At 42.7% G+C, this 16871-nt stretch overlaps 2 protein-coding genes across 2 annotated transcripts in view; one reads left to right on the forward strand and one right to left on the reverse strand.

Annotated features, from left to right (window-relative positions):
• Positions 1 to 2345: 2345 nt before the first annotated feature.
• Positions 2346 to 16540, forward strand: LOC131883324 (mediator of RNA polymerase II transcription subunit 23-like). The gene is made up of 8 exons (XM_059230776.1): positions 2346 to 4808; positions 6058 to 6338; positions 6479 to 6670; positions 9778 to 9990; positions 12836 to 13110; positions 13628 to 13803; positions 14102 to 14358; positions 15822 to 16540. The coding sequence occupies exons 1-8, from the start codon at positions 2639 to 2641 to the stop codon at positions 16476 to 16478; spliced, it is 4221 nt and encodes a 1406-aa protein (XP_059086759.1). The 5' UTR covers positions 2346 to 2638; the 3' UTR covers positions 16479 to 16540.
• Positions 16541 to 16868: 328 nt separating this feature from the next.
• The window catches only part of LOC131883325 (signal recognition particle 14 kDa protein-like), a 2272-nt gene continuing 2269 nt past the window's right edge, over positions 16869 to 16871 (reverse strand). Inside the window, exon 4 of the mRNA XM_059230777.1 lies at positions 16869 to 16871. This exon is cut by the window's right edge and continues 136 nt beyond it. The gene's annotated coding sequence lies outside the window, so the exon portion shown is untranslated.

Consider the following 16871-nt stretch of genomic DNA (forward strand, 5'->3'; position numbering starts at 1 on the left):
CTGTCGGTGCTTACTTCACATCAGTAGTCGGCAGCTTCGAAAAAATCATCATTTTCCAAGGGTGACTAATTTTGTTTTTACCCAATTCTTTAGTGAAGTCATGTTAGGTAAAATTTTTTGTTTGATAAATGATCATTCAATGAAAGAAGCGGCAATCTCTTTTAAAATCTAGCTTAGGGGCAATTTGCAGTTTTTTTGCATTCGGGCCGTCATCAAGTTCACAGTACATAAGGGATTTGCCGACATTAGCTTGAGATTTATCTACTGGTCTGAAGGTTTTTTCCTTCTAGCCCAGAGTATGATGCAAAAAGGATTCCAATTGTGATTGATTCTGAAACGGCTACAAAAATGTCGTGCTGTAGTAATATTTTTGGACAAAATTATTGACCGGAACATGTGAAACTTTAACTTCAAAAATGACGATTTTCGATCAGTTTGAATTTCCCGCCCTTTTACTTTGACAGGGATTGCTCCGATTGCTCCTTCGACTTTGCTTACCCGCACTTTCAACCAATGACAGACCTTGTTTACATTTTAGCACTTTGTGACGTTAGAGCGCTGAATCCTAATTGATTTCCTCTGTTGGGCCTCACAAGCTGAATCTTTTGGGTGGCAAGTCCAAGCCCTACCGCAAAGTAAAACAGCCGAAAACCTGGGGCATTCCTGGCTCAGACTCAAAGTTCGGTACTCCTTCTGACCGAAATGGGGGTTACTGCATCTTGTTAGTTCAACTAAATTGAATGTTGTTTTGTTAAGACATGAATACTATTTGTGGAATGACGTTGGGGCAATAGATAATCTTTCAATACGATGGATCGTCGCTATGGGTGTAACTAATTGAATAATAGGGATTGTAACACGTCGTATCGGAAACCAGTGGTAAGAATATCCTTTAAAGTTTGGGCAAAAATACCCAAATACGTCTTGGCATTTTCTACCTCAAAAAGTCACAACCAAAAACTTTGATCTTATTGCTTTATAGTATGCTCGCCCACATCAAAAATTTGCATGCCTAAAAACACTGTAAAACAAAATTTAAAAAAAACGTGTTCAAAAAAAATTGGGAGCACACTTAGTTGGCATTTGATTATCAATTATGATATTATCTATTACAGTAATATCTATTACACCTCTATTGATTTACTAGGGATTTAATAGTCCAAATTTCATCGTTTTAACTCCTAAATGCCCCGTTTTTATCTTAATTCTAGTTCCCAACGAATTGATATTGAGTTTCAATATCACAAAAGTTTTTTTACTCTTTTTTTTTTATTTTCTTGCATAATTTCAAATGAACACAAAATGTTATACAACCATATTCAAAATCCTCAAAAACGAAGATCTTTGAAAATCTATTTTAGAACCACTCAAAGAAGGACACTTAGTTGAGCACTCAGTAGAATTCTGAAGACAATACATACCACTGACAATGTTATAGATTTGGTCGTCTATTGAAGACTCTGCTGAAACTGATTAAGAATAACGTCTTTGAGGCTTCATTGAATTTTGTGAAATTTTCAGTGCCTGCTCATCTTTCCAGCCTTCCAAAAAATATTGTTCCAAATACATTTTCAGTACATGGCACAAAAGCCTATCGAAAGAAAGATTTTTTCCGCTCCTCTGGTATGCTGTCTTTTCAGCTCAAATCAGTTGATGCCTGACTTATGTACAAATATTTGGCCTTGGTGCAAGCTACTTTTGTTCAAAGCACATACATTATTTAGAGTTTTTAGTAACCTAGCACACATTAACCTTTTGGGCTTGGGCTGCTTGGCGCACTTTTCATAAAAAAAAAAAAGTCGGCTATAATGTTTCAGTAGAGGCGAGTGCTTATAGGCAGAGTAAGTTTGTGCCCCCTTTTTGACAAGATCTGGAATTTTTGTTTTGGGCTGTGTGAAAAAGAGTAGAATGAACTAGAAATGTCCACATGTTTTTGCCTATTTCATGGCATTATCTGCCATTTCTATTGGCATTATTGGGACCGCCCTGTAGATAACTTTCGAATGGCAAACCGGAACAAGGAACTGAAAACGGAATCGATCCATTGAAACGCCGCGGTTCGCACCCTACCTCAGTCCTCGGCCCGGTTGGTCGGGCTTCAGCTATAAATGCATGGTAAACGTTATTCTCCCCCAATTAGTTGGCGGTGCTACTTTTTTTAAACTTAACCTAAACTAATCAACCCTAACCTAACGTAACCTGATCAAACCTTACCTAAAACGATATTAACAACCCTTAAAATCTCTATCTAAACCATTTAACACTTTGCTACAAATTTTAAAAATGAGCACCGCCAACTAATCGGTGGAGAATAACGTGGATCTAAAGTCATCGGTCTCATCGGTCTCATCGGTCTCATCAACCTCATCAGCTGTCAGGAGGTGTTGTTGTTATTTGTGGTGGAGTCGACGCCAGTTGCGCCAGTTGCGCTAATACACTCACCGGTGGCCTGACCGAGTGCCTGGCCTAACCCAAAGCCCTGGAGACACCCGCCACACAATCATAGAGCACCTCCTGCGTCCAGAAGGCCAGAAGGATCAGAGCGTATAGCCAGCCTTGGTAGCTTCGACTGGCATCGCCCGGAGAGCGGGCCTGGACGCGATCGTAGCTCCCGGCCAGAATCGACGGGACCACCACCATGAGCACCTCCAATCCGGGCTCCATTAATAGCGGTGGAGCGCACACGGCGGCCACGGGCTCGTCGTCGGTGCCCGGGTCCGGCGGCACGTCGGTCTCGGTCCAAGTGAACCACTTCTTGTCCGACCTGATCAAGGTGGAGTCGGTGGAGCAAGCCTTCAACCACTTTTTGCTCCATCGTCCGGATTTGGAACGAGCCCAACAAGAGGCCACCCTGCAGGAATGGATCACGCTCCTGCGCGACGTGGCTCAGATCCCGGCCACGCCCACCGCCTCAGGTGAGGTCAGTCTGGCCCCGGCCCAGCAGCAAGACGAAGCCTTGCGCACGTTCGTGGCCTCCATGGCTGGTCAGAAGAACCGCAAGACGCTGACCCTGCTCAAAGAGTTGTTGGTGGGCGCGGTGGGCGTGAATGCGGTCAGTGCCCGTCAAGTGTGCGATGCGGTTTTGGGCAGCGAACAACTTCGCTATGAGCATGAGTCGTTCTGGACGGTGAGCTTTGCCTTGGTGCGGCGTATTGTGGGCGGGGTGGACTACAAGGGCGTGCGCGAGATCATGAAGAAGTGCATCGAGAAGGTCTTGTCCTTGCCCAGTGACATTGATCCGTCGGCCTCGCCCCAATTGGCCTCGATCAAGAACTTGTTGGCCTACATTTTTGATCGGAATGCGGCCCTGTTGCCCGGATATTTTATCGTCAACGAGATCTTGAAGAGCTATCCCGAGCAACGCAATTGGCCGCATTGGGCTTTAGTGGCCATGATCGGCGAGTTCCTCAACAGCTTCCGACCCACGGCCCAAATGGTCACCTCGATTAACCGCCACCGTATGCGACCTATAGTGGAAAACACGGGCAAGGCCCATTTGGTGTCCACTTGGAAACTGGATCCCAATTCGGTCAAATTTATCCTCAAAGGCTCCACCACGTATGACCGCATTTTGCCCTACACCAAGACCATCGTTGAGCCGCAACGGCAGTTATTGCAGTACATCTTAGGTCAACCGTACTCCAAGGAAATGGTCAACAACATTTTTGGACTGCAAAAACCGCGCAAAGATGGCAATGCAGCCGGTGGATCTCAGCGTTTGCACACTCTGGAGGATGAGCTGGTTCACATGTTTGTGAACACCATGAAGTTGGCCGAAGTCACGGACTCGGAAGACAACCAAGTGCTGTGGCGAACTCTGTCGTCAGAGCTGATCTTCTTCATTCTCTTCCAATACATCACCTTTCCCACGTTTGTCGAGAGTCTCGCCAATCAATTACAAGAGCTCAATCTGAAAGAAGGCCGGGATGACTTGATGTGGTCCCTTCTTCAATTCATCTCCGGTTCCATCGCCAAGAACACGACCAGTGAATTCGTGCCCGTACTGCGACTCTTGAGTCTGTACGACGAAAATGAGCCCTTGCCCGTGCCGGATACCACGATGCCGTGTTGTATCCGCAAATTTGCCGCCACGGCCGTGTACATTCACTTGTGCAACAAAGCCAAATCTGACCTGACCCATTTGCAATTCAATCTGCCCGTGGCCCTTCAGAGACACTACGAGTTCTTGCAGCAACTCTCGACCCGTGAGCTGAAAATGCCGGAATCGCTGCAGAGCGACTATCTCATTCCCGTGTTGTGCAACACGTTCTCCACGGCTCAAGATGTGTTTCAACAGCCCATGGCGGCCTTGGTCAAGGCCATTGGGGGCACATTGGATCCGGCCGAGAAGATGGCCATGCCTGGGCGGAATTGTTTGGCCAACGGAGCCACCGAGCCCTTGAGTATGGACATCTTGGACGCGTTGTCGGTTCACTCGAAAATGTCGCTCATCCACAGCATTGTGACCTTTATTGGCAAGCAGATCTCGACCAAGACGACTTTGGCCTTGGCTCCGGCTTTGGTTGAGACCTATTGTCGTTTGTTGGTGTATTCCGAGATCGAATCCTTGGGGGTCAAAGGCTTCATCAATCAATTGTTCCCTCAAGCCTTCAAACAGAATGCCTGGGGCATTCTTCACATGCTCTTGGAGATCTTCAGCTTTCGCTTCCATCATATTCAGGCTCATTTCCGCCTCCAGCTCTTGAATCATCTCCAGATTGGTTTTATCAATGCAGTACATCCAGTGTTGAATAAGAACGCCCAACTGCATGCTATGGGGGAGGCGGCTACCCTACGGCTCATAACAGGTAAGACCGATATAGTCCTTTTCATTGAGGTAGACAGCGCCCTCTTTTCCTCGTTTAGGTGCGGACAAACAAACGTAGAAACGAGAGAACAAGCTCTAAGATGCCAGATTTTATCAAGGGATTATTATATGAACAATTTGTTGCGGAAGTATTGTGAACCAAATAATAACCCAACAACTCATCTGGGAGACCCTTCTGGGAGATCATCTGGGAGAATCTTCTATGGGTAAAGTTTCGAGAAATTATGACATGTAAATAAGAACTAAAGATCAAGCTGAATACTGTACGGTTAATAACACAAGAAGACTTTTGCATTGATCGTTTCTAACAAAATAGTGCTACAAAAATGACAGTTTCACAAATTCTTAATGACTAACCTCAAAAACATCACTTTCTCTAGACTTAAGTTTAGTTCTTAGGGCAATTTAATGGCAGAAGATGACTACAAAAAATCGCTGGTATGCTACAAGTATGCAATATATAGTTCTTTGTTGATTTCAATTTGGAGGCAAGCATTGTTTTTAATTTTACACTTTTTAGGATCTGAAAGGTCTCTCAGAAGAGTCAAGTGGTTCATTTATGGTGTTCAAATGTATCAACAATGGGTTGTTCAGCTAAAAATACCTTGTTCAAATCAGGCTTCTTAGAGCGTATTTTCGTGCTTCTACGTTTGTTTGTCCGCAAGAAGAGGAGGAGGCAGAGGAGAATGAAAAAGACTATTGGAATAGTGCTCAGAATGAATCCTCCGAGCACATTTCATGGGGTAAAAATGTCATGGAAACTTCCAAGATATCTGAATATTAAGATGAGATTTTGCCTCGTGGAGCAAGTAAGCTGGACGCGCTGAGGTCCAATCTCTAGTTGTACTCTCATTTTGCTTCAAAGATTATATCTTAAAGACTTCGAACCGGCTTTAAGCCATCCACATTGATGTTTAATGAATTTGGTTCGTTCTTTTTCTGTAAAAAATCGTCATCAGAGCTCAGATCTTTAAAGTAAGCTTTTTAACTAAAATGTAATTGTTTTGCTCCCAATTCCTTCAATTCATACTGTGGAAAAGTTGATGTATGTTAACCATCAAAAAAAGCTGTGTTCAAATATTTGAGGATATATTGCCAGACTGCATTACTATTTACCGTGTTAAGAGGGTTGGCTGGCCTAGTTGGTTGTTCAATATTCTGACAGGTTGAGTCAAAAAGGCCAATTTTTGCATCCCATAATGTAACCTTATATCTGTCCGCTCTTGAAGGCTTGGGCAACTCAGAAATTTGTCCTCCCAAAAATCAACCCACGGGTACCGGACCCAATGCGCAGGGTGCCAAACAAACCACGGTCCTTTACGGAGACTCCGAGGAATTGAATTGTGTAGTGGTACTGGCCTTGGCCCGATCAATCCATGTTAATGGATTGGAACAGCAATCCTCACAGTGGGTTAAGGAAGTGCTGACAAATATCATGCAAAAGACTCCGCATAGCTGGCCCTCGCATACCTTGCAAAACTTTCCACCAATTCTCCAAGAGTTCTTCAAGGTGAGTCTGTCGCTATGTTTCTGGTTTGGATATAATGCCACCCGTTGGTAAGCACACACAAATGATAACCTGTCAAGTCATGACCGCGAAGTTCTTTGAAATTCATGAAAAGCTCGAGAATGCTTGTCCCCCATTTTTAGGAAAATTCCGGATCGAAAGAGAACAAGCCGCAATTGAAGCAGAAAGTCGAGGAAGAGTACAAGATCTGGGCTTCCATGTCCAATGAGCATGATATCCTGCAGCATTTCGCCACCATCAATAACTCGTTATTCCTTTGCGTGCTCTGGAAGATGCTTTTGGAAACGGATCAAATATCCCCCGTGGCTTATAAGGTAATCAATCAGCCATATTTTAGACGAGAGATCGAGCTTTCACATCGAGATCAATTCGTTGTTGAAGCCTTGATGCTTCTTTGCGATAAAAGTTGATAAAAAAAAAAAGTTGCACATAGTATGGAAACTGGAGTCTCCACACACTGTTAGTACGGGAAAAAGAGGCTTGTGGGTTTCAGACCTTGGGAGCTCCAGGCATTAATAAAGTTTTTGTTAGCGACTGGATTTTATGGCATTCAAAGTCAGGAAATTAGGCCAATGATTTCAAGTCGTAGAAATAAGAGCTTGCAGCGTTGATTGGAAAGATTATCACTCTTGCGTACCATTAGAGTCTTCAAATATGTTGCTTTCAGTTTTTCAGGACAGGTATTCAACATGAAAGTTTCGAAAATGCTAGTCATGATGAATCATATTGTTAGGACCTGAATGACTTAACAGGAAGAGAGCTTCTCGCCAGAAGTGAGCGAAATTGGAAGTTTATATGTAAATTGAGTTTTTTGCAGAGAAATAGAGGGAATTGTCTGTGAAAATTTGGTGTTCTTCGAAAATTGGGTACAAGACCGATCCCCAAACTCGCATTTCCCGCCTAGACTATTCGAACAACTTTCCAGCCACATTTTCTTGGTAAATCCATCTAATCAGTTAGTACCTGAAATTGACAAATTGGGAACCATTTTGAACAGCCCAGAACCTTTTGCATGCTACGATTGTAAGAAAGCGTGGCAGGATTTTGAAATTGGCACCGATTAGGGCCCGCCCTTCGCGGAATTTCTGCATCAACATCGGGTTTCACGTACTGCTCGGTAATGCTTTTGGCGCACTTTCAAAAATGTTATGTCCAGGGCAATTGGAAAGGGTCAGATCTATGTTAAGCTAGAGTAGTGACAGAAATAAACCTTTGTTTGTTGCACAGACTAGGTAGCATAGACGACTGACTCACCGGTAAGTTCAGCAATGTCAGATAGCGAGATGACGTGAAGAGTAGTGATGGGATCAAACAAATTTTCAATATCAGGATCGCCAGAAAGCTAGGAAAGTCAAAGCACGGGCCGTTTCTATCGTATCACAGAATATTAGGCTTGACCGAAAAGATGACCCTGGTTTGATCGGAGAAAAATCAGGGTTACTTTTTGTGATCAACCAACGGGTTTTCGATTTTCCGATAGTAATGCCGCATGCCATTGAAAATGTAAATTGCTAGCCCTACTTGCAACCTCCGGTGATTTTTCGTTTGATCCCCATCTGTAGTGAAGTAAAAAAATAACGAGCTTTGTCGTTAAAACAAGTCTGAGCAGTTGCTTCGTAAATAATTTGACAGTCCCAAGGTCTGGGGCTTTTGTTCGAATTTCAATTTGGGCAGTCTTGCTTTCTTCTAAATGCCCTATTTTAACTCAAAGGTTAATTAAGAGGCTGATGAAAAGACTTATCTCGATTCTTCAAATCGCAGTAGTCTGCTATTGTCACAATGTAACTTGTCAACCTCGGGGGGGCTTCAGTTTAAGGGAAAGGGTCCTTGCCTCCTTTGTTTCCCCATTTTTGAAATGCCACTTCCGAAAAAATCAGCACGTAATTAATCCATCATCTTTCCCATCCCTGAGGTCAGTTTTGCCCCTTTTTCAAAATTATTGCGAAACATTCTTCAGAAATTGTTCCCATCGAATGAAAATGAAAATTTGACCTCCACCTGACGTATTCTTCATACTGTTATTATAAAAACTTTCCGGCTAATTTTGCCCACTATCGTCTCAAGCGATTTAGTCTGGTTAGTTTCCAATTAGAGGTTTTTGTGTTCGTAGTTGGCGGTGAGTTAGGACCAAAGGGCCGGAAGTTCATTGTTTCCAAGTGAGTTTCCCTGACGGATCTGCTAGAGACTAAGTACAACATCAACCAACCTCTTCCAATGCTTGAGATGGAGATCATAATGGCTTCTTCTCAACTTGGAAGTTTGATGGGCAAAGTTTTGAACTTGGTTCATTTCCGAACCAAGAGGAACACCAAGAGGCAAGGGTTGCTGGCCAGGTTCAATAATTTATCCCCTTCTCCTTAATGGGACAAACAAACCAGAATTGGTCCCTCGACGGTCGAATCCCTCTGGTCGAAACTTGGGAAAGAGTTTGATGAAGAGGGCTGGAAATCACCATGCATAAGGGTTATACCATTGCTCTTCTCTATTTATGCGCTCCAAACTTGGGTGATTATATCGAACTTTAGTGCTTTGAAAGGTCCAGAATATGATTCAGAGAGCGAATACCTAGATTTTGATTGTGAATAATTCAAATCTTATTTTCTATATAAATAAGTTGGATTGGTTTAGCTTGGAGATGAACCAACCAACTATGAGAATATCATATTTTGAGAGTCAAGGAAACTGTCAGATTATTCAAAAAAATAAGAATCTTTAGAACCTGTAACATTTTATTTTCCTCCAATTTTTCTTTGCAACGCCAAGTTCAGACTTGACCTTTTCAAACTAGACAATAAATGGCTTGAAAGTTGGCAAATATATTTTGCTCTCGCTTTAGAACAAACAAGGAGGAACAAAGGTTTAGTATGAATTGGGTTGGTCTAGCAGCTCTTTCTTGAAACAAGAGTGACATTTTGTATCATACATGTAATCAAAGATTTGGATATGTATGGTAGAATCTGTATCTTCTAGTTACTGAAGCAAAGGTAACTGGATTATGTCTGAAAAATGGGACGACAATTCCAAAGAATATGGAACAAGGTTATACGTTATTACTTTTTCGTGGACGTGAAACGGTGAACCAGCATTGTTATTCAATTACCGCAACATTTCCAGGACCCACATGAGCACCCATTTGGGTGAAAATGATTATATACGACGTGCTGTTTCACAATTCAAGACATTTCCACAAGTTCAGCAATACCATGCTGTACAATTTTGGCTAGGGATGTCTAAGAAATGCTGATAGTCCAACTGTTGATCTCGCTTTCATCTCCAAATCAAGAATGGGTACTTGCAACATGCTTTGACGGCAATAAGAATGGTCCCTTATCATCTGACAAGCTTCCTTCATCGTTCCCAACACAAAACGTATGTTGGCGGTCTCTCACTGATGATGGTCTTTTTCCTTCTCTTCCCGCAGGTCTTGGAACGAATCAACGCCAAGCAGTTCACGGCCCATTTGCGGTCGTTCTGCGATCTGCTCGTGTGCGAGTTCAGTAAGTCGGGAGGGTCTGGACATGTCAATAAATGCATCGAGGCCATGAATAATCTCATATGGAAATTCAATATCATCACCCTCGACCGACTCATTCTCTGCATGGCCCTCCGAACCAACGAGGGCAACGAGGCTCAGGTTCGTAGTTGAACATATTTTTTTGTCGCTAAGGCGAACATTATGATCACATTCTGGCGTATTTGAAGAGGACTTAAAAGAGACTTTGAAAGTTTGAAGAGCTAGAACAAAGCAAAGCGATCAAACGCCCACGTATTAGCCGTGTTTCAGTGTCATTTATGAGAAGACTGAACATTTTACAAGGGCCATCATATCAAAATCGGACAGAATTTTGAACACACTTGCCATAGTTGAAAAGTTTTAAGCAAGCTTTGCCGATGCTTTTGTTGTCGTAGCACCGAAAATGAAGAAGTGTAGCCTGAAGTTAGAAAACAGATGTAAGATATTTAGCTCTCAATGGAAATATAAATCCGCTTCCTTCACATCACTCGTACCGAAAGCTGTAATTTTGAGATCAAATACATGTTCAAAGCATCTCAAACAGCTCAATTATATGCCCACAAAACAAGGCACAATTTCATCTCGAAAAAGCTGTTAAGCACAACTTCAATGGAATAGTTGGCAGTATTTTGCTAGTTGCTCGTCTTATCTGAAAGATTCAAATTTTGCACCTCGTAAAGAAACATCTCTGCAATCTATCGATAGTCCAAAATGTTTCATTGTTGGGGCAATTACTTTTATTCCCTGTATGCTCGGGTATTCACATTCTCATCACAGAATTCCGCGTCTCTACATTTTTCCTTTTAATCAAACTTTTGACGGAGGTTGGTTGGACTATTCAAAATGCTTGTTCCCTTTCACCGGCGGCATAAATCTCCTACATATATGGGCCTAGTGTGTTACCTTCTTAATCAAGTAATACAGATTTGACACACTTTAGGAGCTTTGTGAGAAGCAGGGCGTTATCTTGGATTACTACTTACAAGCCCAATTGCTTCCCAACAAGGTGGACACTGCTAGTCCATTCGAAGTCCGTGCCAAGGAATGGAGGGATACGTACGAGACATCTGGATCTTTTCTAGCGTTCGTTTTCCGAGTCAAGATAAATCTCTTCTACTTCCAAGTCCCTAGATCACTTCTTAATCTACAATTGGGCCCAATAGTAGCTACTCATTTTTTCTTGGGAAGGGTAGGATAAACACTCTGGAATTGGGATCGGGAGCGGAAACCCTTGACGCATTCCTGAAGGGGAAATTCTAACGTTAAATGGGTACACTGCAAGGTCATTTTTTCGTTGATTAACTTGCGTTGGGCTATTGCAATTTCTCCTCACTAACAAGTGCCAATAGCATATTATTTATTCAATTTGATTTTAATCTCTAGATAGCTTGAGTTCAACTCTTGTTGTTGGAAAGAAAGAAAGTCTCTTATTGGCTCTGAGCATTAAATTCAAACTTAAAAGGCCTTAACTAGGATGTTTGGGGATCGTACGTATACTCTTTTCATTATGTCTGCACTGTTCTTGATCACAGTCTCAAGATTACTAAAAGCTCTTGTAGGCAGTTACGGTTTTATCCTGGGGATAGGTGGCCCACTGACTGTTCATGGCGACTTTAAGCGAGCTCTAATTTGTAATTTTGTTTTTTGGGTTGGGGTTGATCCTTGCCCCAATGGCACCTAAACTCAGAAAAATTCAAGCTCGTGTTCAAATCGGACTATAAAGTGGGCCATGTTGTCTTCTGGTTCAAAAACGACATGTCCAAGGATGCAAAATTTTAACCTTGTCAGGACGTTGTAGGTACATTAACACCTTGAATTAGGCCTCAGCTATGTTTTTTTAGCTACTGTCTTGATTTGGCCTCTACATCTTACGCTCTGACATCACTCCAGCTTTAATTTTTGGCTTACTAGATTCGTCGGATAAACCTGACATCAATTCTAACAGTCCTGAGATGGTACTTGGTTTGACTTGGACGTACAGCTAAGCATCGAATTTTGGCCTTTTTGCCTCTGCTGTCTCATGTTTTTTGTCATTCTAAGACGTGCAAGCCGGGATGAGAAATTATTAAAAGCCATTTTCTACCACCTGGCAGAAAATGGTGGCAGAAAATGGCAAAAATTATAGAAATCTTTTTATCATTCCGAATCATCTTTTTCTAGTATTTACGATCACTTCCGCTAGTCTTTAAGCCTACCTGTTTGTAGCTTTGACACGCTGTGATGGGTATTTTGCATCGAATGTAAGATACAAGCACTAAACGTCACTGGAGGGTGATCGAGTTTGAATTTTACCACTGCAATCGATCTGAGTCAGGGTGGCCATTGATCTTAATTTTTCTAACTCAAAATGACGACAATTGTATTTAATAAAGTTATAACGTTTTCAATAGCCATTTTGATGACGATGAAAAGAACTGTAATTGTTGTGGCTAGGCCTTGGTCACTACCAATGGTCTATGGATACTGATATCAATTCAATCAAGCCATCAAACAGTTTAAAAATTATACTTGAATTACATTCGAGGAGCATTTTGCATTTCAGCCAATGCTATACCAAAATACTTTTTACCGTTGCTTTGTATCCACTTGTGGCAGAAAGTGGCAGAAATTCGATCAATCTCGATTTTTTTTTCCCATCGCTTCGTGCAACGCATCAAATTCAAATTATAGCTCAAACTTCTGGAAATTCCGATCTTTTGCTCATGTTCAATTTCGATTTACGATTTGACGATAAAATTTAAAGCAATGTGCCGGACATTTTTGCTACGTTACCCTGTAGATCACCTTGATGGCCCTGGCAAATTTTGATCGCAATGAGGAATGTTCCAAAGATTTTTGTCGCCATAATGAAATGTAACCTTGTTCCTCAAACGTGACTGAAGCCCATGAGTCTTGAGCGTACGCGTAGCTAGTAGCGCGTTGTCCAAATTGGATGGCGTTTTTATTGATTTTGATTTGGTTTTAGGTGTGCTTTTTCATCATTCAACTGTTACTTCTGAAACCCATCGAGTTTCGGAGCCGCGTATCAGAATTTGTTCGCACCATGTCTCCCGAGCATCAGCTCATCAAGGACTTTCACAAAACGCATCTCGAGTTCCACACGAAATACCCCGAGCGATTCCACGCCGATGAGCATCTCGCAGTGGACGGCCAAATCCAAGGGGGCGGCCCCACCCTGCCAACCTACTTTGGCAACGTCTGTCTTCGATTCATACCGGTCTTTGACATCGTGGTTCACAGGTAATTGAGGGGATGGGGGATGGGGGTACTCGGAGCCAGATTAGTGCCTGGATTGGGAGGCGGGTTTTGAAGGCATGAAACAATAACACGACAAAACCTGGTCCAACGTGGCACGCAATGGATGACACCAATACACTTCAAACTAGAGTTCTTGTTTTTGAGCTAAATTGATTTTTTTTCCTTAAAGAAAAGAGTGAAAAAGCTAAAAACTAAGCATCTAACAAAACTAAGCTTCTAACAAAACGAAGATTTCTTATCTCGTTCTAACACCAAAATAGCCGGGTAGTTCACATTAAATACATTGTATGTCCGAGTCCGTTCCTTAGGAGGTATGGGTTTGAATCCCGCCTTCGGAAAGAATCTCGCCATACTAGTTCTATTGCATTCGTCCTATAATGCCATGCCACGTCAAGACGATTTATTCACACTCCAATCCGGGCCCTACTGAATCCGAATCAATTCGAACGAATTCTACAAATTGGCGGTGTTACTATTACTATCGTTTTTTTTCATTTAGATTTTTGGAACTTCCCCCGGTTACCAAGAACCTCGAAACGTTGATAGACCATGTGGGTGTGTTGTACAAATTTCACGACAAGCCCATCACCTACTTGTACAACACGCTACATTATTACGAACGGAAAGTTCGAGAGCGCCCGTCGTTGAAGCGGAAGCTTATTTTTAGCATCACCGGTGAGTTTCCAGGGCAAGTCTGACCTTTGAAAAGGCAGGAGCATTCCATTCTCCTTTGCACTCGATTGAACATTGGCAAATTTTGGAATGGCCAATCAGTTGTCGGTCCAATACCACGAAGTCTGTTATGCACTCCCTCGAGGCGTTTTTTGAACGACAGAATCCAGAATCCCGAGCGGTCAGTGTGGCTGTGCCAAAAAATGCCCATCAAAGAATGTCTCAATCTCGTCTGCTCCTCTGATTAGCCGGACTTGCCCTTCTATCTTAATCGCAAGGTTGTGCTTTGAATGAATTTCAGGGGCTTTGAAGGATGTTCGTCCTACGGGCTGGTGCCTCACCAATGATTACATGGACTACTTGAACTCGGATGGAAAGGATTGGCAACCACCCCGAGATTACTACCTACGCTTGGTGGGCCGATTAACGCACACAATCCAGGGAAAACATCCTTTTCCCACTTTGGATTGGCGATTCAACGAGTTCCCCAACGAAGGAGCGCATGCCCTCTATTGTACTTGTGTGGAGATCATGGGAATCCCAGGAGAGCCAACTCAGGTGAGTGTTCCATCCTCTCTGTTGCGCACACACAGTGACTACTGTGTTCTACTAAGAACGAATGGTCTTGAACGAGGAAATAATGGCTCGTGACCTAATGGAGCATGGGAGAAGTTGGATGGTTGGGAGAGAAATCCCTGGTTACTGGTAACACTTGTATCTCTTGGCTATTCGTAATTACGTGTTTCACTCAAGAAGGAAGGGAACGCAGGGGTTTCATTAAGCACATTCGAGGGCCCTTAAAGCACGATGAGCTCATTAGCCAAACAATCTTTGTATTCTCAGTTGTATGTACAGTACATACAAGGGCTTGCAGTGTCAACTGGAAGTTGGGATCGTCAATCGGGCCTGGAATGACCATTCTCATTTATATCGTTTCCACAGTTGAGGGACTTAGTGTATTCGTTTAGGGTTGGTATGTTTGATTGACAGAGGAAAGTAATAGTAGGCAACTTTTCTTTTCCGCTAATCCCAAAAATTGTGGAACAAAGGAAACTTAATAAAGCATGTTTTTCTTTACGACTGTTTCTCGGTGGCTGCATGCTCAAAACCCATTGGTTGCTGCTCTTGTGGTTACGATTGTGATGTTGATGAAAATGGAAATACCCATACAAAAGCACGGTTATATAATCAAAAAAGAACATTCCTTTTGGTAAATGACTGTTCGACGAAAGACTAAAATGCGATTGACCTGTAATCCGGTAAGAGGAAAACCTAGAAGCAATGGATCGTCATATGAGGGTATTTAAAGTACTCATTACTTATTTCTACTCTTGCCACAATTCTTTTAGATGAAGTACTACCGGAGCACCTTGTCTCATATACGTACTCGTAGTTGTCATTTTTTTCTTTACCAATGAAACAAAGGGAAATTCTGGCAATGCTATGGATTGTTGAAAAGTGTTTGCATTTTCTCTTTCTTTGTGCTTTATCCAAGTTAGTTTCATTCTAAGTTATTGCATCACGTGTTTTGAGAGTCTCCTTTCGTTTTCCAACGAACTCTCTATTCCATTTTTTGACTCGGAATTCTGCAACTTTTCTTCCCCCCTTCACTCTCTTCATTATCTGTTAATGTCAGATTATTTTTTTCATTGATGTACTAACATACAGAGAGGAAAAGTTTTGTTAGGAGTGAGAACAAAATGAAAATGCTTGTCGGTAAACGGCAATTTTTTGTGCTTTTTTTTTTTACAATTGAATACCATTGAGTGGTTCCCAATATTGCTAAGAACCGTAGTACCAATACCTTTACAACAGAAAGTGTAATTTATGTGGCAATGTTTCGTTCTTCTCCAATGTTTTTAGCATAACTTTGACATAACTTTGATCCAAATTTTCCACATCAAAAACAAAAATTGAGAGTCTCTAATGTTCTATTGTCACTTGAAACAATTTTCTCAAAACGTTTGTCATGCGTGCAGTTTGGCTCCACTTAACCCCCATGGGTGTGAATTGAATTCTAGGTTGGGGCCAGCCTTATGGACGTGGTCCTGGAATCCAGCCACGCCATTCCCCCCGGAGAGCTCCCGGATTGGATCAACTCGATCGGTGTGATCCTCTCCAATCTCCCCGAGGCTTTCTGGAATGGCCTCTACCAGCGCCTGGTGGGTGCTATTACGAGTGCCCCTCTGACCCAATGGAACTTGCCGCAGAACCCGTTCCAGGTGTTTGACTACGACGATGCCAATGGTCCCACCCGATTGAACCTTCTCCTGGCTTTAGCCCACTCGGTATTTCATCATGCCGGATTCAACCATATCCAGACTTTGCCCGAATTGGTCAAGGAGCACTTCTTCGCTCACATCAAGACCGAGGAACAGATGCTGTTCGTGTTCCACGTGGTTGGACCATTCCTGCAGCGACTCCATAGCGAACAGCGCTTCATGCGCCCTCTCTTGGACTTGACTGTGCAGTTCTACCGTATCTTGCAACAAGTCGACAAGGAGTGCAAGCACTTGAAGTACATCGATTCCGTGTGCGACATCCTCTACCACATCAAGTATCAGTTCACGGGCGATTCCGTGAAGGGCGATGTGGAACGCGTAGTCCGTGAACTTAGTGGTCCATTGCAACTTCGCCTTCGATTCATTGCCCCTGGGATTCTCCAACCGAATGCTTAATGTATTTAAATCGTTCTCGTGAAACGATTCCGCACTGAATAATAAGTATACCAACGCTATGAGCCCCAAATATCAATATTCATTACACTCGCCAACCAAGAGGAGAAATAAGTGAAGAGTCGAATCTGTTTGGGTTGGCAGGGAGCATATTTTTCCCATTATCGCCAGCTTGGCATGTTTAATAGTACAAAACAAAGACCAAATATCCTTTCTTCCCCAGGGATCGAATGGTGTGTTTCGAGTGATTGGGGATGTACGAATGCATCTTTGTAACAGAACGGAGGATGGAGGAGGGGGAGGTGGTCAATGGCAGCCAAGACAATTCGAGCCAACGAGACGGGGGAAATTCATCTTGGAATAATAGATTCGTCGGTCAATCTTGTTGCTATTGTC

The sequence above is a fragment of the Tigriopus californicus genome, chromosome 7 (assembly GCF_007210705.1).
Source record: "Tigriopus californicus strain San Diego chromosome 7, Tcal_SD_v2.1, whole genome shotgun sequence".
In the NCBI taxonomy this organism is placed as follows: Eukaryota; Metazoa; Arthropoda; class Copepoda; order Harpacticoida; family Harpacticidae; genus Tigriopus; species Tigriopus californicus.

Coding starts and splice junctions, on each gene's coding strand:
- LOC131883324 (XM_059230776.1), top strand. CDS start 2,639: ATGAGCACCTCCAATCCGGGCTCCATTAATAGCGGTGGAGCGCACACG. Junction 4,809..6,057: donor TACCCTACGGCTCATAACAG/GTAAGACCGATA, acceptor CCGCTCTTGAAG/GCTTGGGCAACTCAGAAATT. Junction 6,671..9,777: donor TATCCCCCGTGGCTTATAAG/GTAATCAATCAG, acceptor CTCTTCCCGCAG/GTCTTGGAACGAATCAACGC.